Here is a 21,182-nt window from a genome sequence, read left to right as displayed (position 1 = left end):
GGAGCGAAAGAAGTGAAAAGATGCACTCACTGTGGTGGGAGAGCCCTTCTGGCCTTGTACATGTAGGGGGGACCAGCAGGTCTGTGCCCCAAAGGATTGAGTAAACATATTTGCACACCCACGTTCATAGCAGATTCTCCACAGCCAGAAGTGAGAACGACCCACATGCCAGTTAATGGAGTAGGAGATGGTCAGAGTAAATACACATGATAAATTACTGTAATACAGTATCTCACCAGCCATAAAAGTGCGTGAGCTTCTGCCATGTGATGGCATGAGCGAACCTTGAGTGCACTGTGAAATAAAGCAATTACAGAAGTGTTGTATGACTCTACATAAACAAAGTACCAAGAATAAATAAGTCATAGAGCCAGGAGGAAGGTAAGGTTAACCAGGGCCCGTGCCTGGGCCTGGGCCTGAGCCTGGGGAATGAAATATTAGTGTGCAGTGGATGAAGGGCTTCCGTTTGGGATAATGAAAAGTTTCAGAAATGGAAATGGGTGGTAGTCATAGTTATAGAACATTGTGGCCATACTTAAAGCTATTGAGTTGTATATTTGAAAAAAATGTCCATGTATAATTTAAACACAGTGGACAAGTAGCTGATGGACACGGTATAGGAGATTGCAGCGTGAGAGCAGGGAGAAAGACCTGCCTGGCATCTGCTTGGGATCTTGTTGCTTTGGGGGTGAGTTTCCCAGGAGTGACTTCATAGAAGACAAGGATGGTATCTCTGTAAACTGTGTTCCTGAGGAGAGAGGACAAGACAGGATACAAGAGAGGCCTACTGTAGGTCTGCTCACTACTGTAAGCAACTGGGGCCCAATCTGCTTAAGGCCTACTGAATGATCACAAAGCTGCCACCTTGGGATTGTCATCAAAGGCCAAAAGGTAGAGCTCTGTTCCTATATAAGATGTCCCTGTGAGGTGCTGGACCCTTCCACTTCCAGGTCACAGGACTCAGGTGGGTCCTGTAGGTTATCTACAGTCTGAACATCCCTAAGCAGGTGGCACCTGATGCCAGGTGCTGTCAGCTGTGCCTGGAACAGATTGGACAACAGCAACTGGGATAGTAGGGGCCAAAAGGAGCACATGGATAAATAGGTGTGCAAGAATGGATGAATGAGTGAATGAATGAATGAAAATGAATAAATAGGTGCCCATGGAATAGTCCTTTTTTTCCCCTTTGAAAACTAAAATATTGCAGGATCCAACTGAATCACAATTCTTTGCCTTACCTCAGTGAGCCAGGTGGGATCGTTGCCATGTCTGGTTTCCTCACAGGACATGTGTTCATGACACTCATGTGCCTAGAGGGGCCTACAGGCTGCCCCAGCAGGCCAACCCTACACTCCATTCTGGGGACTCCATGTCAAGTTCATGCAAAGGCCCAGTTCTGGATGTGCCTAGAAGCTCTGGGTAAGGGCTGAGGTCTTCAAGGAATAACAGACACAGCATTAGGTATGGACTAGGTCAGCAGGTGTCTCCTCTGCAGTCCGCTCTAGATGGTGGCCCTTTGGTTCCCCTCCAGCTCAGGCCAGCTACACAGGGCCAGGCCGTGAACTTGAGCACATTGCCCTTCCCCAGGCCGTACTCAGGCAGGGAATAAAATGCACTTTTACATATCTCACCCCTAGAATTAACTGCTCAATGGGAGGGTAGGGGGACAGAAAACTGAGACATGTCCTGAGGACCCACACAAGCTACCTGCAAGTGAGAGGAAGGGTGACAGGTTATAGGGGTATAGACACAGTCACACCAACCCCTGTGGACATGGGTATGTTACTTGGCCTCTCTGAGACCATCTTTCCCCTTCCAAGTAGTCTGTTTATGCGAATTTCGTAAATATTGGGAAGATGCTGTGCATGGGGATGGGTCATCTATGTTGAGAAGGCTGCCTCAGCCTGTGGCACAGGTGCGGTAAACATTCACATTGCTATTATTAGGAATCTCATAGTCATGCCTGAAGCCATGGCTGGGTGATCCCTTTGCCTGCTAGACCACCATTAAGCCGGAAGTTGGAGAGACCCCAGCTGGCATCTAGGTCGCTGCTGTAGAATTCCATAAGTGGAAGAGGGTCTAGGTTTGGAAAGTAGGGATTGAAAGAGTTCCTATAGACCAATGTAGCACGTCTCCACAGCAAGGTTATAGAATTCTGCTGATAACCTGAGGCCCACAGGCCACAGCAATATATGCAACAGTCTGATGACTAGAGGGGAAGAACCCCCTCTATGGGAGGCATTTCCTGAAGGGATTGTCCCTCTTAAAGGTGTTCCTATCTGGGATGTTCCAATTCCTACATCAGGGAGGGTGTCTATTTTGCTCTCTGTGGATTTAAAGTCAGGATTTTAAGTTAAGCTGGACAGTAAGGCTTGGGTGCTGGTCTCAGTTTACCATCTGCTCTCCCAGGCAATGAGCACTAACCCAGACACTGCACAAGTCAGTGTGCTAGGCAATTAGATAAGTTACCTGTGCCTCCCTCTGGCCTCAGTTTCCCTCTCATCATAGTGGGAACTCAGCATATTCTATATGCTAAAGATCGGCCAGAATCCCACTAACGTTTCTTGCAATTGGGAGACCAAATTGTTTCCAAGAGTGATGCGTATTTCTCAAGTGGGGTATTGTCCTGGTCTCCAGCAGCATCTCACCGAGGCTGTCTGTCTGTCCTCTTCCCAGCAGCTGGCCCCGGTCCCTGAGCTGGAGGAATGGAGAACTCCTCAGCAGCTTCGGCCTCTTCTGAGGCAGGAAGCAGCCGCTCCCAGGAGATCGAGGAGCTGGAGCGCTTCATTGACAGCTACGTGCTGGAGTACCAAGTGCAGGGGCTGCTGACCGACAAGACGGAGGGTGACGGCGAGAGCCAGAGGACACAGTCCCATATCTCCCAGGTGAATACTGGCCCAGACCCAAGGGCTTCTTGAACTCAAAGGCACGGTACTAGGGACTTTAATTCTGACTGTGTTGTCATCATTTCTCCCCACGCTGCTGTGGCATGGTGATCTCACCTGACACAGCATCCAGAATCCTGGAGGAGAGAGGTTTAGAGATCCATCCAGGAAGCCTTGACCTCTGCTGAGCACCCTTGACCTTTGAACCCATCTCTGAGACCCAAGCAGACCAATGTCTATTAGCATAGGTTGATTAGCCACTACCGTTTGCTGGGTTACTATTCTGTGTCCTCTACGAGCTTATATTCTAGAGCAGCTCTGGAGATCAAAGCTACCCATCACGCATGTCTTTGGGGAACTGTGACTCCGACTTCAACTACAGACAGTTGTTGGGAGCCTAAGATATGTGTCTTCGGTATTGCTCTACAGGGTGCTGTATGCCTATGCACTTATGTATGTGAGGCATTCAGAGAAGAACCTCAGGGTGCTCCCATCTGCCGGGTCAGTCTATCTCAACTTGGCCTTGCAGGGGAGGTGATCTTACTTGGAAAACTGTGGGCTGTGATGGCTTTAGCAACCTGTCGCCACACACATTGTTGCCCAACACCGTACCTCCTCAGTAGATTCTTCTAAGAGCTGCTTCCAAATTTGGTTCTGGTTACCCATTTGACCTTGTGTGAAGCCTCCAATCTCAGAGGCTGTTTTCTTTCTTTTTCTCTTTTCTTTCTTGGAGACAGGGTTTCTCTGTGTAGCCTTGACTGTCCTGGAACTCATTCGGTAGATCAGGTTGGTCTTGAACTCACAGAGATCCACCTGCCGCTGCCTCCCCAGTGCTTCAATTAAAGGCATGCACTGCCTCCATCCAGAGAAGCTCAGTTGTCTTTTCTGTCAAATGGTATTAACCTGCCACCTCAGGAAAGCTCGAATGTCAAGGAAGACAAGAACAGGTGCTGCCAAATGCTGAGGCGAGGAAGGGTCTTCTCTCCTGTCCAGGGTCAGCATACCAGGGGCACCTCTTGTAGTGCCCCCCTTCAAGCCTGGGTATTCAAGCAAAGGATAAGCTACTTGGGACCCCTGCCTTAGAGAAATGCCAAATGTAACCACCTAGCTCACTGCCCAGTAAGGAGGAAAATGTAGTCTTCCACTGTCTTAGTCAGGGTTTCTATTCCTGCACAAAACATCATGGCCAAGAAGCAAGTTGGGGAGGAAAGGGTTTATTCAGCTTACACTTCCACACTGCTGTTCATCACCAAAGGAAATCAGGACAAGAACTCACACAGGGTAGGGACTTGGAGGCAGGAGCTGATGCAGAGGCCATGGAGGAGTGCTGCTTACTGGCTTGCTCCCCCTGGTTTGCTCTCAGCTTGCTTTCTTAGAGAACCCCCAAGACTACCAGCCCAGGGATGGCACCACCCACAATGGGCCCTCCCTGATTGATCACTAATTGAGCAAGTGCCTTACACTTGGATCTTGGAAGCATTTTCTCAAGGGAGGCTCCTTTCTTTGTGATAACTCCAGCTTGTGTCAAGTTGACACACAAAACCAGCCAGTACATCCAGCTTTCTAGAAACCAGAACGAAGCCCAGACCAGGAGTCAGCCTGGGACATCCTTTGTTTTTTTTGTTTTTTTGTTTTTTTGTTTTTTGTTTCAAATTTTTCTCCTTCATCTCCTTTTTAATATTCATTTAATTGTTTTATGTATCTGAGTACACTGTAGCTGTCTTTTGACACACCAGAAGAGGGCATCAGATCCTATTACAGATGGTCGTGAGCCACCACGTAGTTACTGGGAATCAAACTCAGGACCTCTGGAAGAGCAGAGGTCAGTGCTCCTAACTGCTGATCCATCTCTGCAGCCTAGCCTGGGACAGCCTTATGTAGCAGGAGTCCCCTGCCCCATCCCACTGGGCTCTAGGGGCAGAATAGAGTCCCCTGCAGTTTTCCTTAGAGTCCTTGATGTTCTAAAGCCACAAGTATGTGGGCTCCTAAGCATCTATCCTCTAAAGGACCTGGGAGATTTTGGAATTGGGAGTGCGTAAAAGCGCATCTTCCTGGAACTTCTTCTCCCGTGCTGGGGACCGTCTCAGCCAGGAAGGCTTCCACAAACAACTGAGAAGCCCCCAGCCGGGACTCATTGGTTTATTTTTATTTGTTGAAGCAAAGTTGCAGGGTTTTTTGTTTTGGTTTTTTGCTTTGTACTATCAGATGGTTTAGTAGATTTAAGTGCAAGCATTGAGGGAGCTAGAGACTGCCCTTAAAGGGACAGAACACACCCCAGTGCCTGGGTGGGGACATCTCAAGAGAGTTGCTAGTTTGGAAAATTAAAGGATGGTCAGGATGAGGTCAGTAAATGGTAGGGAAGGAGATCAGGTAGTGGGTAAGGAGCTTGCATACCAAACGTGGGCCCAGAAGCCAAGACTCAACCAGGAGATAGAATATTGGAGCAAGAGGAAGAGACTCAGGTTGATGAAGTCAAGAAGAGGGCCATGTAGACAGGAGGTGCAGGGCTGAGCCTGGGTCAGGGGCCCCTGGATAGATGGGAGGGGAGGAGGAGGAGGAGGAGTCAGGAGAGCTGGCTAGAAGGAAGCCGAGGCAGGAGCAATGCCAGGATCCTGGAAGAAGGAGGATTTAGGAAGTGGGGGGAGGGATGGGTCACTTTAGGGACTGCTGCTGGTCTTGGAAGAGGACAGCATCCCTGACAGAGCAACGAGTGGCAGTGGCTGGAGAGGCCGCAGCGAAGAGATGGATAAGGGCAGCAGCGGGAGACCAGGCTGGTTACTGCTGCTTGGAGCCCAACCAAAGGGGATGGTGATGTGGAGGCATTGTAGAGATGAGGGCCAAAGGAGCATAGCCGGATTAGTTAAAGGTCCAGGGTGAGCAGAGTGGGCAGAGCACTGGATCTGTCCACCTCCCAGCAGCCCACCCTGCCACCACACATGCAGCATGACATCTGCCACAGAGCTATGGGAGACTTCCAGTGACTTTCAGCCACCACAGGGCTGCAGTAGAGTTAGGAAGATGGTCTCAGCTAAGGCTGAAATATAGTGGAGGGAAATCGGAAGGAAGTCCAGGGAATGAGGATAGTGATGTAATCAGATCCCCAGGCAAGGGAGGGCGGAGTGGGCACTAAGGCAGGTAGGCAATGCGCTAATGCAGGGGTTCTCAACCTGGGGGTCGAGAGCCCCTTTAGGGTCAAATGACCTTTTCGCAGAGGTCACCTAAGACGATCAGAAAACACATATATTTAATTATGACTAGTAACAGTAGCAAAATTGCAGTTATGAAGTAGCAGGAGAAATCATTTTATGGCTGGGGCGTCACCACAACACAGGGAGCTATATTAAAGGGTCTGTGCATTTGGGAGATTGAAAGCCACTTCTCTAATGGATTGGAGGCCTCGGGACTGAAGCTTTGCTGGGGTTCTGGTACTAGAGGGAGTGGGCTGGGAGTCCAAGAGAGGCATCCAGGAGTAAAATCTGTTGAAGATGGAGGGGTGTAAGAACTCAGAGGAAGGGGATGACGTAAGTCCAGGGGTCTGTGAGGTGAGGGAGAGCCAGCACAGAGGCCGACAGCTCAGGACTCTGGGACAGTCTCCAGGATCTCCACAAGCTCATGAAAGAACACACACACACACACACACACACACACACGAACCCAGGAGGAATACAGTTGTGCGACGATGGAGAGTGACCTGCTGATCTATAAAGGACTTCAAGATGGCAGGAGTGTGTCTGAGGGTGTGAATTGATTTGTACTGGTTTGTTTCTTAATTTAAACTTTTATAAACTCTTATAGAATTAGCAATATCGTGACCTGGACGAGAGGTAGGGGGAGTGGGAAACATGAATCAGAAAATTCCTAAGGAAATTTAATCCATTTGGGTTGTCTGGGGCAATGCCTTAGTCACCGTCACTTCGTTGTGATGAAATGCCTGACGTCAGACACGTATGAGAAGGACTTGGGAGATGGCTCAGTGGGTAGAGTGCTTGCCACACACGGACGGGTAAGGACCTGAGCTTAATCCTTAGAACCAGTGTAGAGCTGGGCACAGTAGCACAGATCTGTAATCCAGGAACTCTTCCAGTTGTGTGAGAGAGGAGGGAAGAGAGTCTGTGGCGCTCACAGGCTGGCAGCCTCGTACACACGGTGGCTAGCAAGAAGAGAGAAAGGTGAGGCAAGCACTTGAGGTTATTCTCTGATCCCTGCACACTTGCATGTATGTGCACATGTGTGCACACATACACTACCCCACCATCACAGCAGAGAGAGAGAGAGAGAGAGAGAGAGAGAGAGAGAGAATCATTTCTTTTTGTTTTTTAATCTAGAAAAAAAAAGTATGGTTTCAGAGGTTTTGGCCATCACTGAGGGCAGGGTAGGAAAGAACAGAGCAGTTCACATTGTGAGGTACAGGAGTAGAGTAGTAACAGAAACTGCCAGAGGCAAGATACAAACACACATACACACACACAGCAGTATGTCCACACACATGTGAATATGTACACACACACACACTCGACCACCACCACACGTAGGCCTCTTTCCTCCAACAGGCCCAAGGTGCTGCCACCTCCCAACACTTTGTGGAATCTGACTCCATCTGTGGACTCAGCCATTCATCGAATCAGTGTTCTCATGATCCGTCTCCAGAAATCTCCTCCCAGACACACCTGGATGTCAGGATCTTCTGCCCGTATCTAAATCAAATCAATTTCAAAGGGAAGAAATGTTATACCGGGAAACAGCCTGAGCTGGTGTCCTTAGGCTAACACCTCAAGCTCGGTGGAACAGACAGAGTGGGGGAGGGACAGGCAGATGGACAGATGGACGGATGGATGGATGGATGAACAGAGGGAAGGGGTCTGAACAGGTAGTAGACTGTCCACTGGCTAGCTCTGCACTTCTCCCTGCTGCTAGCTTAGGCAGACCTCACTTAGACTTGGACACCTGCATCTGAGATAGATCCAGGTAGCCAGGCCTCTGCAGGGGCTTTCGATACATGTTTATGGTTTGTAGTCTGAGGGAAACTGACATTCCTGCCATTAGAGTGCATTCCTTAAGCTTTCTGCATGCTCTGAGGTTTGAGAGGAGCATGCAGGCACCTGGCCTGACTGCCCCTGGCCATACAGACCGTCTGTATGCTTCAGAGGAAGAGGGACTTCCCCAGAGTGCCCCTCCCTGTATCCATAACCCCCCGCCCCAGAAGAGAGACAGAGGTGGCCGACTTTACTTGGGACCAAGACTAGACCCATCATCCAGAGACACTTTTAAAAAAATCCGCTATTGACACAGCTTTGTAAGAAATAGTTCTGCTAAATCCACTGTGCTTGTTTTTATTTAATCTGATGACTGTTTTAAATGGAATTTTAAAAAACACAGACATACAAAGAATGTCTCTGTCTGCCTGTCTGTGGTACTGTTTTGATATTTCTGAGGGAGAAAATTGCTAAGGTTCTTGGAAACCTTGAGAAAGTGTGAGGGGGTAGAGAATGTGGTTCTTCTATCGGTGACGGGTATCTTCGAAATCTGAGCAATGGCAGTGGACCCTCGGGAAGAAAATGCCTCATAAGGCCTGCACACGTGTGTCCCCTTCCCTGTCCCAGCAACACAAGAAAAGTCGGGGGAGGGGAGTAAAGTGGATAGGTTGGTAGATGGGTATCAGTAAGATGATAGATAAATAGATAGATATATAATTAATAGATAGATAGATAGATAGATAGATAGATAGATAGATAGACAGATGGACAATTAGGCAGTTTTCATCGCTGTGACAGGATGCCTAGACTTACTTTTCTGTCTTTTTCTCCAGTCGTGATCAGCTGGCTCACCATTTCTGGGGTGTAGTTGAGGCAGAACAACATTACAGAGAACATGGTGAGAGAAAGCTGCACACTGCATGGCAGATAGGAGGAAGAGAGAGACAGAGGAAGAGGCTAGAGACAGAATACACCCTTCAAAGACACAGCCCCAATTCCTCCAATCAGGTCCTTCCTTCCACTTGTCCATTTAAGTGTGGATGGATCCATTGATTTGATCAGCACCTACAATTACTTTTCTAAAGCCTCACCTTTGAGATTACATGGAGACCAAGCCTTCAACCATGAGGCTTTGGAGGATATCCAAACCACAACATATGAAGAATAGGTAGATAATTTGATTAATATACAAACCGACAGACGGATGGATGGATGGTTGATGGCTGGCTGGCTGGATAGATGGATGGATAGACAGATAGATAAATAGATGGATGGATGATGCAATAGTTGATGTCAAATTGAGTCTAGAATCACTTGAGAGACAGGCATCTAAGCATGCCTATGAGGGATGTGGGAAATGAAAGATATGGAGAAGCCCATTGTGATTGTGGGCAGGACCATTCCCTGGGCAAGAGGTCCTAAACTGGACAAACCAGAGAGAACAAGACAAGCACAAACACAAGTCCACTGCTCTCTGTTCTTTACCATGGAATGATAGGACTAGCTGCTTCACGCTCCAGTCACCTGACCTTTACACCATGACAGGCTATACTCCCAAATGAGAGGGGACCCTCTCCTGGGGGATGTTCTTGTCAGAGTGTTTTTATCATAGTGGGAAAAGTAATGAAAGCAAATGAGCAACCGTGTGTAGTATCCCAGCTCTTCCCTAATACCACATTTAAAGTCCCACCCGTTGCCAACAACATTACAAGCCTTTTCTCTTGCACAAATATCGCGTCCACACACAGAGACACACATTCTACACATAAATTGTTAAAGATTGAAGTCTTTAAAAAAAAAGAAAAAGAAAAAGAAAAAGAATGCTTATTTTCTAATGGATTCTGAGTCCCCAAAGTCACTTCTTAAAAGTTTTCCTTGGGGCTGAAGAGATGGCTCAGAGGTTAAAAGCATTGGCTGCTCTTTCAGAGGACTGGAGTTCAGTCCCCTAGTGGTAGTTCATACATTATCTATAACTCCAGCCCCAAGGGACACAGTGCCCTCTTCCAGCTTCTGCAGGCACCATTCATCATGTGTACACATACACATGATCACACAAAATATTCATACACGTAAGATAGTTTTTTAATTTAAAAAAAAAATGCTGTCCTCACTCCATCCTTAGGAGAAGGACTTGGCTTTGCTCTGCGTGTGGGAAATTGAGCCATAGACTTGGTAAGCAGCAAAAGCACTAACTCTTCCTGGCCCTGGAGGCTCACCCCACCCCACTTTCTTCTTGATCCCAGCTGTAATGGATAGAGTGTCAAGTGGTTAAGGTATGGAGAGAGAATTAGGACTCAATCTAATTAGCTCTTGGCCCTTTGTAGGGGAGGTGGGGATGCTGTGGTTGAAAATGCTTGGCGTCTCTGATGTTGGTAGGCGATCAGGTTATATTCATCAGAACAGCATTCACAACCAGCCAAACCGGGGTACAAAGATGTTTTAAGATAACTCAAGGTAGCATTTATTTTTTCGGGCGTGGTTGTAGGCTCTGAAACAAAGTGATAAACAGAACCAGCCATGAGCTGTGCCTTGCCACCTCTTGCTTTCTGGTAGGAAGGATGGAAAATAGGGGAATAGAAAGCAGGCATTGGTATGAAGGGAGAAGGAGAAGGAAGCCAGGGCTGTTGGAAGGAGGCCTTGGAGGGAAGATCCTAAGGCCATGGGAGTGCGGTTACTTAGAAGAGGGTATCCCATGCAGTGGGAATGACCAAAGCTGAGCTCTGGGGTCGGGGTGTAGACCACAGTGAGGCAGAGGGCAGAGGGCAGAGGGCAGAGGGCAGTCTGGTAGTTGCCTAGCACAGAGGAGATATGGCCAGTGAGTTGGGCATCAGGGCCTCCTTAAAAGCCTAGAGAGAACTCTGTCAGTTTGAAACATAGTAGAGTGTCCCAGCACATGGACCTTCAGAAAACCTTGTGGGTAGTTTAAAGTCTCTCTCTCTCTCTCTCTCTCTCTCTCTCTCTCTCTCTCTCTCTCTCTCTCTCTCTCTCTCTCTCTCTCCCTTTTTATTTTGAGATAATCTTAAAAGTTTCTATCTTTTACACCATGACCTCAATTGTGAATATAGCACATTTACTCTGCCTCTCAATATATACTTATATATTTAATACACACACACACACACACACACACACACACACATTTATTGCTTGTAAAAGAAGAAGAAGAACAGACACACCCATACATACATACATACATACATACCAGTTCTCCCAATAGGATCTGTACAGCTGTGTTAGTCTCTTTCATCTCTGTGGCACACTGCAGGATCTAAGTGGCTGGAAGATGGGAAGTCTTGTATGGCTTGTGCTTCCAGAGCCCTGTTCCACAGGCTTGGTTGGCTTCATGCTGCTGGGCCTGGAGTGAAGAAGAGAGCATCCCAGCAGAAGGCATCCAGAGGAGAGTTACTGCCTTCCTGGCAGTCAGGAAGCAGAGAGAGAGAGAGAGAGAGACAGAGACAGAGACAGAGACAGAGACAGAGACAGAGACAGAGACAGAGTCAGAGACAGAGACAGACACCAGGACAAGGTGTCTTCTCAGACTCCACCCCCAGGGAGTTACTTCTTCTCACAGATCACACCTCCCAGTATTACCATTGTAGTGTGTCTCTACCAGGCAATTATCCATCAGGTCAGGGCCTCAGAAACCAGTTGCCTCTCAGCAAAGAGAGACAGCTGCAGGCCCAGTCTTCAACTTTTGAGTGTTTGAGGAAGATACTTCATATCCAAACCATAACAATAACAAAACAAACAACAGAAAAACCAAATCTGGTTAGAACACTGAAACCAAAGCTGTACATTACATTCAGAATCAGCCACCTTATCCATCAGTTTATCTATCTATCTATCGATCTATCTATCTATCTATCTATCTATCTATCTATCTATCTATGTATCTATATATCTATATATCTATATACCTATCTATCTATGTATCTATGTGTCTATCTATATATGTATGTGTATCTATCTATGTATCTATCTATCTAGCTATCTGTATGTATGTATGTATGTATGTATGTATGTATGTATGTATGTATCTGTCTGTCCGTCTGTCTCTTTGAGTTAATGGCCCTTGGCTCGTTCTGACACTTTTTTGTTGATATATTCCTGGTCAAGCTGCTTATTAATCCTACTGTGCCCCAGGCTCCACATGTGCCAAATGAAGAAAATAAAAGCATCTAGGGGGCTTGAGAACCAAATGTTAATGGGTTGACAGGTTTAGCAGAAGCCCTGATTCTGCTCAGAAAGCCTCGTTGCTCTTGTGTTTCGTCCGTGGCTATGCATGCTGCAAGTAGCCTCCAACTGTCTTCCTCCCTCCCACCCTTCTTTCCCTACTTTTTCCCTTCTTTGACTCCTGGCACCTACACAAGAGTTTTAAATTTTGATGTGGTTTGAACCTGTCCTGGGGCTTTTAGTCAACTTAGAACTGTTCCCAGGCATAGTTTTTTATGTGGTTGTTGATAAGTCTCTCCTAACTCTTCTTATAGTATCCAGGTACGGTGGCACACACTGTGACCCCAGTTCTTCGATGGTGACGTTAGGAGGATCTGTAGTTTGAGGCCAGTCTGCACTACATGAGCTCTTTGAAAAAAAAAAGAACACCTGCCATGTGCTAAGGTCTCACTATGTGCTAATGTGTGTGTGTGTGTGTGTGTGTGTGTGTGTGTGTGTGTGTGTGTGTGATTTTGTTCCTCTAACAACTCAACATATGGAGGAGTGGTTTGAGTGTAAAATATCCTCCACTTGGTCCCCACCTCCTGTTGTCTGGAGGATATGGGATCATTAGAAGGTGGAGACTTGCTAGAGGACGTGCCTCGCTGAGCTGGCCTGGAGATTTAGTAGCTTGACCCCACTTCCTGCTCACCCTCTGACCTCACTTCCTGCCCACCCTCTGCTTCCTGGTCCTCTGAGATGGGAAGAGTCCCAGCCTTAGCTCCCATGCTCAACTCCATGGGGATGAACTGCATACCCTAAAGCTGAGAGCTAGAACAAATCCTTCCTCTCCAAATTGCTTTGTCAGCAATGGTTGGAGTGAAGAGGAGAGTGGTTAATCCTTGGGCCTTGACCCTGCCAGTCATCAGCGGTGATGTTGGGTGGAGCTAGTCTGAGGAAGCCTTTGACCCTGAAAAGTGGGCAGTTGTATCTTCACTATCCCTGCCCTACTGTAAGCCTTGACCCTCCTCCTCCTGCTCCTTCTACTCCTCCTCTCCGTCCTCCTCTTCCTCCCAGTGCTCACTGCCACATGGACAACCCCCTCCTTCCCAAACTTTGCTAAAAGGGTGTAGCACATCCCGGGATGCAAATGACTGGTAACTGACTATAACTTTGAATTGTGCAGTGTCTTTTAATGTACAGTAAAGAATAGGGAGTGATGGGATAAACATCTTAAGTTCAGAATAAACATTTACATTCCAAATGTTTGTCAAGTCTTTAACCCTGTGTCCTATTCACTCCACGCTTTCAAATTAAGATATAAATTGCAATATGTGGAAGGTCTAAAGCCACAGTTGCACAAGTATGTGCATGATTCCCACGTGTACCATTCCCCACATGTCCTAGCTCTTTTTCTGGATGCCCTTTGCCAGGAGGATGGCACCCCAATCCCCGAGACGGCCTTCATAGTCGGGAGGTACAAGATATGGGCCCCTTTGCCCTGAAGGACAGATGATCCATGAGCAAGATTTCAGGCTTGTGACTGAGTGTTTGAGAGGAAGGGGCCTCCTCTGCTCCAGAATCACCCCAACACATTTAGCTAGGTTTTGGGGTGCCTACCAGAGCTTTCCAGGCAGCATCTCAGAGGGACGAAAGGAAACAGGCAATGCATGGTATTACAGGAGAGGAAAGAAAATGTTATGGTTGGCACCCAGCCATTGGCTGAAGGAGTTTTGGAGGGGAGTTCCCAGGACTTTGGGGATCAGGGAGAGGCATGTGTCCCCATGAACAGGCAGCCTTGTAGGAATGATACCCCAGGCTTCTGCACAGCTAGACCATTCAAGTAGAAGTCCCTCAAGCCCAGTGGGGTGATCAGGTGATTGTTCATGCTTGGTAGCTCCCTCGGGTGTTACGGTGATGTTCAGATAGAACCACTGTCTCTTTCCTACTAGGCCTTGGGCTTGTGTGGGACTCACTGGTTCTGTGGCTCTACAGGCTCAATCACTGTGTTCCCCTTCCCCTACATAGAACACTCACTTTCTGCTGGTTGATCCCAAGCTCTACATCCCATCCTCATTTCCAACTTAACCATTATTAAAAAACATGGAATCTGGCCCTGACCCACTCACTACTCACTGGGCCAGGTCTGCATCTCTAGCCACTCTACTCTGGTGCTGCCTGGCTCTGTCCATGGGGAAAATGGTGCTGACTTCTATGGCCTGACATCAGTAGTATCCCTCCAAGCCACCCTTTGTCTGTCTCTGTTTTGATTCTGCCAAGCTCTGGACGCCCCCCCCTCTTCTTTGGGAATCCTCAGTGTGTGCTTGTGGGCTACCCGTCTCCTTCCCTCCACAGCCCCCGTGGGTATCCTGCTCTTCCTCATTTCTGTCAGACATCCTCATCCCTTTCCGTACTGCCGCTGGCAAATGCTCTGTTAGGAGTTGCTCAGAAGTGACTTGGTGGGCACAACAGAGCTATCTTGCTAGGCCTGGGACAGCTCACCAGGTGGCAGGCTAGCACACAGATGTGTGTGGCACCTTCCTTGAAGGAGCTGCACTCACCAGCAAGTCACCACTCTATGGGATGTCACACCCATGCTGTCCAGCAGTGTCTAGGATTCCTAGAAAGAGAGACACTAGCAATCGCCTTCCTCCTTTGCTGTGTCCTTGCATGGCTACAGGGATTCTGATATGGCTGGGATAGAGAAGGAGTGACAGACAGATGGACACACAGACATAAAGCTAAAGTTAGGGGTCTGGGCTCTCGGATGGAGAAATCTAAGCACCCCGGAAGTCCACCATGTTTATTATATAGATTTGAACAGAGCGGCAAGATTATTGCTGAACAAAGAGGTGGGGTTATTATATACATTATGGTATACAGCTGGACCAAGGAGATGCCTTTAGCACAGTAGGAGCAACCTCAGTAGAGGAGCAGTGTTCAGGCTGTAAACATCCAGCAGGGGGAGCTATGACAAATACTTTCTGCATATATGGTCAACACTCAACACTAGTACCCAAGGAAGGCTTGGCCATCCCTCTAGGCCTAAGGCTGTAGGGTCCTTGGCATGGCTTAGCCTATATCAACAACACACTTTCACTCGGCTTCACTCTGGGCTTCCTTCAGAGCCTACACTCCTTGGCTATATCCACACTGACAGCCTCAGGTGGATTCCACCCAGGAGAGGAGTTGTGCCAATATGTAAAGCAAAGACATGCTCTTATAATGTTTTAAACATGATATACATACACATCACATGTGGATGTATGTATGTCTTCCCTGAATATGTTTATGCACACACTTACATGTGTATATATACTTATTCATAATGTATATCTATGTATGTCTTCACATATATTACTTTTTGCTTTTTGAAGTTATTGTAGGCTCGTAGGGAACGTGAGGCAGTAGTTCCGAGGGTCCCCTGTCCCCCCACCTTCCCCTGGTATGAACATCTTGCGTAACCATGTTGCAAGGATCACAGTGACGACACTAACAGGGATCCATGTCCTTCTGAAGTTCTGAGAGCCAGATTTGCATTTACTTTGTATGTTACACTGTTTTCTAATCTGTGGTACTTCCCTGGATTTTCCTTTTCTTTCACTCTCTTGGCACTTTTGGTGACTCCTCTGCGATTTTTGGAGAAAGTCAGTTATCTGGGGTACCTGGTATTTTTCATGATCACATTACAACTGGTCACTGAGGGATGAAAACCCCTCGAACATGTTATTCCCTGCTCGGTATCGGGAGCCCATGCTGTTGCTGTGTGTCACTGTAGTACTGGTCAAAGTGGTGACTAAGGGAATTCTCCATTTTTAATTAATCTTTGGAGGGAAATGCATTGAAACAGCAATTATCCAAGCACAGAGACTATAATCCTGGGAACTGGTTATCTGTATAAAAGACCTAAGAGGCTAAATTACTAGACATTAGCACCTACTTACAGGTCTCCTTTTCCACCTCTTAACATGAGGTCCAAGGAAGAAGATAGTCTTGCTAATAGCTAGGGTAATGCCATGTGCCCAAGCCTATCTGTTGACACTGGAGCAGCGAAGAATGCCCACTTGGTGCTAGTGATGGCTTTAGAAGTGGGGAGGGAAAATGCTCTAGCTTCTCCCTTCTTCCTGCCTTGGGGAGCCGAGTCTGAGTCTAGTTCATCCAGGAATCTGAAAGGTGGCCACCTCTGTAGTACAGAGAGACCAGGGATGGGTATGCAGTGGCCCTGGGGCCTTGCCATCTCTCCAGAACTCTGCTGTCCAGTGCAGAGTGACTGGCCACCCGGAATAACCAGCCACGTGTGGCTCATCCAATAAGAGGTGTTGGATTTCAAAACAAAGAATGCTATGCAGAGAATGTTGTCTTAGGGTTTCTGTTGCTGTGACAAAACACCTTATTTGGCTTACACTTTAACATTATGGTCTGTCCTCAAAGAGATGTTGGGCCAGGAACTCAGTGCAGGAGCCTAGGGGTCAGGAACGAAGCAGAGGCCATGGAAGAAGGCTGCTACTGACTTTCTACCTATGCATAGCCTGCTCAGCTTGCTTTCTTACAACCCAAACCCACCTGCCTGTGGGTAACACTTGCTCCTAGTGACCTTGGCCCATCCACAGCCATCACTAACCAGAAAAATACCCCACAGACTTGCCTACTGGCCCGTCTAATGGAGGCAATTCCTTAGTTGAGATTCCTTCTTCCCAGATACGTCTAGGTTTGTGTCTGGTTGACACAACCAACCAGCACAAATGTCAAAGAGCTAAATAATGCCTGTTTTGTTTATCTTACTATATAGCCCAAATTCAGGATCCTCCTGCCTCAGCCTCCTTCATGATGCATGATCACATGCATGGGTCCAGCCTTATTTTTTTTTTCATTATCTATTTAAGTAATAATATTTTTGATGCATTGTGTTATGTAACATACATTGTATAACTTAACTTTTTACAAATCCGACTTCTAGGAAGTACCATCAGGTCTATGGCTTATCTTTGTGCTTTTCATTTTGTTCCCTTGGAGTACACTCAAACTTGGCGTAGAGTGGAAGGTCTTCCCCGCCCCCACCCTCCTCCAGGGCATACTGTCCTTAGCCAGTGTGCCTGCCCTGGTCTGCAGCCCTCCCCCTGAGGCTACACTCTTTCTGTGTTGCATGCCACTTAGAGTAGAGGCTAAGGTCAGTGTGAGGCAGAATTGGAGAGGCCGACTAATGCCTAACACCACCCCATAGCTGGATCACACTCAGCAGAGGGCTGTCTCCCTGCTTTGATATGTGTGTGTGGTGACAATAGTCCTGGTGACAGTCCTGGAGAGCTTCACAGAGTTGCCCAGCATTGCTGTGACCTAATGATAGATTCCAGCACGGGACAGAGCATAAACATTTCAATGGTGTCCAGCACAGATCGTGGAGGGTTTGTCAAAATGCTGATCCTTGGTCCTAGACCCCCAGACTCTAGGTCACCAATGGAGAATGAGCCCCAGGGTCCTCCATATCACAGACTTTGGGGACTCTTGTGTAGGAGGTAGTCGGTCGTATGTTAGGACATTCCTTAGCATGCACTAGTCTTCTGAGAGCTGTCTGCTGTTTTTCCATGATGCCAAATCTATAGTCTTCCCAAGCTGGGTCTTCAAGAGCTACACACACTTTCTGCCTCTTGGCTCTAGCTCTGTTCCTTAACGTGATGGGCAGCCAGCATGGCTGGATCCTGGCCAGATGGTCAGAGGTGATACTGATTCTCTAGAATAACTCGGCGTCATGTTTGGCTGACTTTAGGATGTAGTTGGAACATCACTGTTTAGTGAACTTGGCTTCCCCAGGCATATACCCAGGGACTACCTTGGACCTACAGGTCACAGCAATGGGTTTGCCATCAGCATGCCAAGTCGGATTTCCTAATGGGTCTGCAGGGAGGCAGGCGGAGTGAGGGTGAGCTTGTGAGCTGCTGTCACTAACCCCTCTTTTCTGCCTGCAGTGGACGGCGGACTGCAGAGAGCAGCTGGATGGTGGCTGTTCCTTCTCCAGAGGGCGAGCCCCGCCGCAGCAGGTAGGGAACCAGCTCTGTGCCCCATCTACGAGCTGTCACATGTCCTGCTTTTCTGGGACCTTGGGCCGACCCTTGGGTGACTTCCCTAAAGGATGGGGATTAGGAGTAAGCAGAAAGATGGGTGCAGGAAGGTGGGGGCCTCTAGGAAGCCTCCCTTAGTTCCCTTGCCGCCTTGGAGTGTCCCCACCACAACACATGGGCTCTGAAGTATATCATTTTATGGAATGATACACATTTGGCAAAACCTAGATGGCGGCTGAGAGGAGGGTGGTGAGATCACCTTAGGTGGTGGCTTATCTTTTCGGGATACTGTGTGGCAACAGGTGAACAAACTAGAGTTTGGCTCCTGGCCTTATGGGCCCACAAGCACTGGGTTTCTTGGGATTTTTGGACCTGACAGTATATTTTGAAGATCCTTTTTCTAGGTCTGTGGAAGGGCTGGGTCAGTAGAGCCTGTGGAGGAGGGGCTTAGAGGTCTGGCGTCTCCAGTCTATAGCTCTCCCGGCATTTGGGGCTCTCTCCTGCCCTGGGAATTCTGACACTGCAAGTGTGTGTGACTCACCCAGAGGTCCTGCGGGGCTGTGTGGCCTAGACGGAATGGAGTAAGTTACTCGTGGCCACCTGGGTGCCCTACCTTTCCAGCTGGTCTCAGAGATACCTGTCCCTGCCTGTGAAAAACCATGAGGTTAGGAGCTGAAGAAACCACTTACCCCAACCACGCCCCACTTCAGACTCTATACCTCCTGATCCTGTAGTTGTTTCAGGGACACGTTGCCTAGCTCACTAGCTTGGTCCCACCTCAGTTCCTTGTGCTACTTAGAAGTTACCCATCGCTGGGGATGCAGCTCAGTGGTCAAGCATCTGCTTAGCATGGGCAGCTTCTACCCTAGCACTGAGAGGATAAAAAAAAAATCAAAACAACGCGCCCCATCTCTAATCTGTTCCAAAGGAAGATGTTTAGTGTCCTTGGTCCGGGATTCTCCCTAGGGTGCATGGCTTTGCTGCATCTTGTTTCTCCCAAGCTGTGGGGAAGACAGCTATCTTCACGGTTCCCTCTTATAACATTTGGGTCGTTGTTTCTGTCTCAGTGGGGGTTTCTGTTGCTATGATAAACACCATGACGACTAAAAGTAACTTGGGCAGGAAGGGACTTGCTTCATCTTACATTTCTATATACAGACCTTCACGGAGGGAAGTCTGGGCAGGAACTCAAGCAAGGCAGGAACCTGGAGGCAGGAACCAAGGCAGAGATAGGAGAGGGACACTGCTCATTGGCTGACTCAGCCTTCTGTCTTACACAACTCAGGGATACATGACCAGGATTAGCACCGCCCACAGTAGGCTGCCCCCCCCCCCCCTCAATCAATCATTAATCAAGAAAATGCCCAACAGACTTGCCTATAGGCTAATCTTAGGAAGGCATACTGTACTGGCTGGTTTTGTGTCAACTTGACACGGGCTGGAGTTATCACAGAGAAAGGAGCTTCAGTTGAGGAAATGCCTCCATGAGATCCAGCTGTGGGGCATTTTCTCAATTAGTGATCAAGGGGGAAGGGCCCCTTGTGGGTGGTGCCATCCCTAGGCTGGTAGTCTTGGTTCTATAAGAAAGCAAGCTGAGCAAGCCAGGGGAAGCAAGTCAGTAAAGAACATCCCTCCATGGCCTCTGCATCAGCTCCTGCTCCCTGACCTGCTTGAGTTCCAGTCCTGACTTCTTTCAGTGATGAACAGCAATGTGGAAGTGTAAGCTGAATAAACCCTTTCCTCCCCACCTTGCTTCTTGGTCCTGATGTTTGTGCAGGAATAGAAACCCTGACTGAGACACCTACCTACAACTAAGAGTCCCTCCTCCCAAATGACTGTAGGTGGTGTCAAGTTGACATGGAACTAATCCGCAGCTTCCTTTTACAATTTATGTTGAGTGTACAGAGTGTTTGATTTGATTATGACCTTTCCACTCCTGCATATCAAACCGTGGAGCTGCAGCTCTGTGGCAGAGGGGAGGCAAAAGCCTAGATTCTGGTTTCTCTTTTGCTAATAAACATAGTGGCCAAATTCCTCCTCCTCAGATGGAAACCAGAAGATCCTGAATGCCCCCTGGGCGTCTTTTTTGGCACATCTGTCCCATTTGCAGAGGGGTAAACTGAGCACACCAAAGAAGGAGACCTTGTCTGAGCTAGTCTGTGCACCTTGCACCCAAGTCTCTTGTCTATGCTTCTGCAGCCCTGGTGCAGCTCATGTACTTCCCAGGGAATCTCTGTCACCTTGGCCTAAGCTTCATAGCTCAGTGGCTCCGTCGCCAGCGTCTGCTGTCATCCCCAGCTCTTCTAACAGAGATGACAGGCTTAGATGTGGCTCCAAGCAGGGGTGGGGAGCTAGACAATAAGAATTGCATGCTTTTTGGTCAGTAGGTATCTAGTTCTGGAATTTTCCAGGATAGGATCCTTCATTCTCTTATGTTTACCACCTTTCCTGAGGCTCCTCTCTCTGCCTTTGCCCTATTATCCTGTCGCTCTAGAGGCCGGGGATGACCCTGCATGGGGAGGCAAGAGTGCCTGGCAGCACCTCGTGCCAGTGGCAGAAGGCATGATGTAGACTTGGGGGACGGGTGACACAGGGCAGAAACACGGGATGGAAGTCACTGTCTTCCTTTCCCTGACCCAGGTAGGTATTTAGAGCAGTCTAGCTGTTCTGCAAGGTCAGGTTGGCTCCAGCCTCCTCTCTGCTTGGTTTGCTATTCTTGGGCATGGCTCTCTTCCATGACCCGTGCTATCTCCTGCCATCTCTATCCCCCACCAGCAGGAGTGCCACCCTTCGTCTCATCCCTAGAATCTTGTCTCTCCTCTTGGAGCCACCATCATGAGAAGACTATAGTAAAACCAATTTAAACTTATCTCTGACTAGCTTACAAATGAATGAGACTCAGGCTTTGGCTATTTTATTTGGCTTTGACAATTACTGGGGAATGCGGGGGGCGGGGGGTTAACCCCTAATCTACTTTTCTCCTGGCCTGGCTACCTCACCAGCTGTGAGGTAGACCTTCTGGTACAGACTTGAGCATTATAATATATAGCAACAGACCAAACCACAACAGAAGACCTCTAGGAAGGGGTTAGAGCCCATCACAAGAAAGCCCCAGG

The 21,182-nt window shown here is 48.2% G+C and overlaps 1 protein-coding gene across 7 annotated transcripts in view; it reads left to right on the top strand.

Moving 5' to 3' along the window:
* Ctif (cap binding complex dependent translation initiation factor) overlaps positions 1-21,182 on the top strand; it is a 267,859-nt gene that overhangs the window by 56,805 nt on the left and 189,872 nt on the right. For 5 of the 7 annotated variants that reach the window (XM_029472081.2, XM_029472082.2, XM_085833741.1 and 2 more), the window contains exons 2-3: positions 2,680-2,885; positions 17,974-18,045. In XM_029472081.2, the coding sequence (XP_029327941.1) occupies positions 2,706-2,885; positions 17,974-18,045 (252 nt within the window). In that variant the 5' untranslated portion in view covers positions 2,680-2,705. Of the gene's footprint in view, positions 1-2,676; positions 2,886-17,973; positions 18,046-21,182 lie in introns of all 7 variants that reach the window. The other 2 variants (XM_029472083.2, XM_029472080.2) reach the window with 1 other exon arrangement.

Source organism: Mus caroli, unplaced genomic scaffold (assembly GCF_978045245.1).
Source record: "Mus caroli unplaced genomic scaffold, Mus_caroli_1 scaffold_19, whole genome shotgun sequence".
Taxonomy (NCBI): Eukaryota; Metazoa; Chordata; class Mammalia; order Rodentia; family Muridae; genus Mus; species Mus caroli.
Note: the sequence above shows the minus strand (reverse complement) of the source record. Positions and strands in the feature narration are given on the sequence as shown.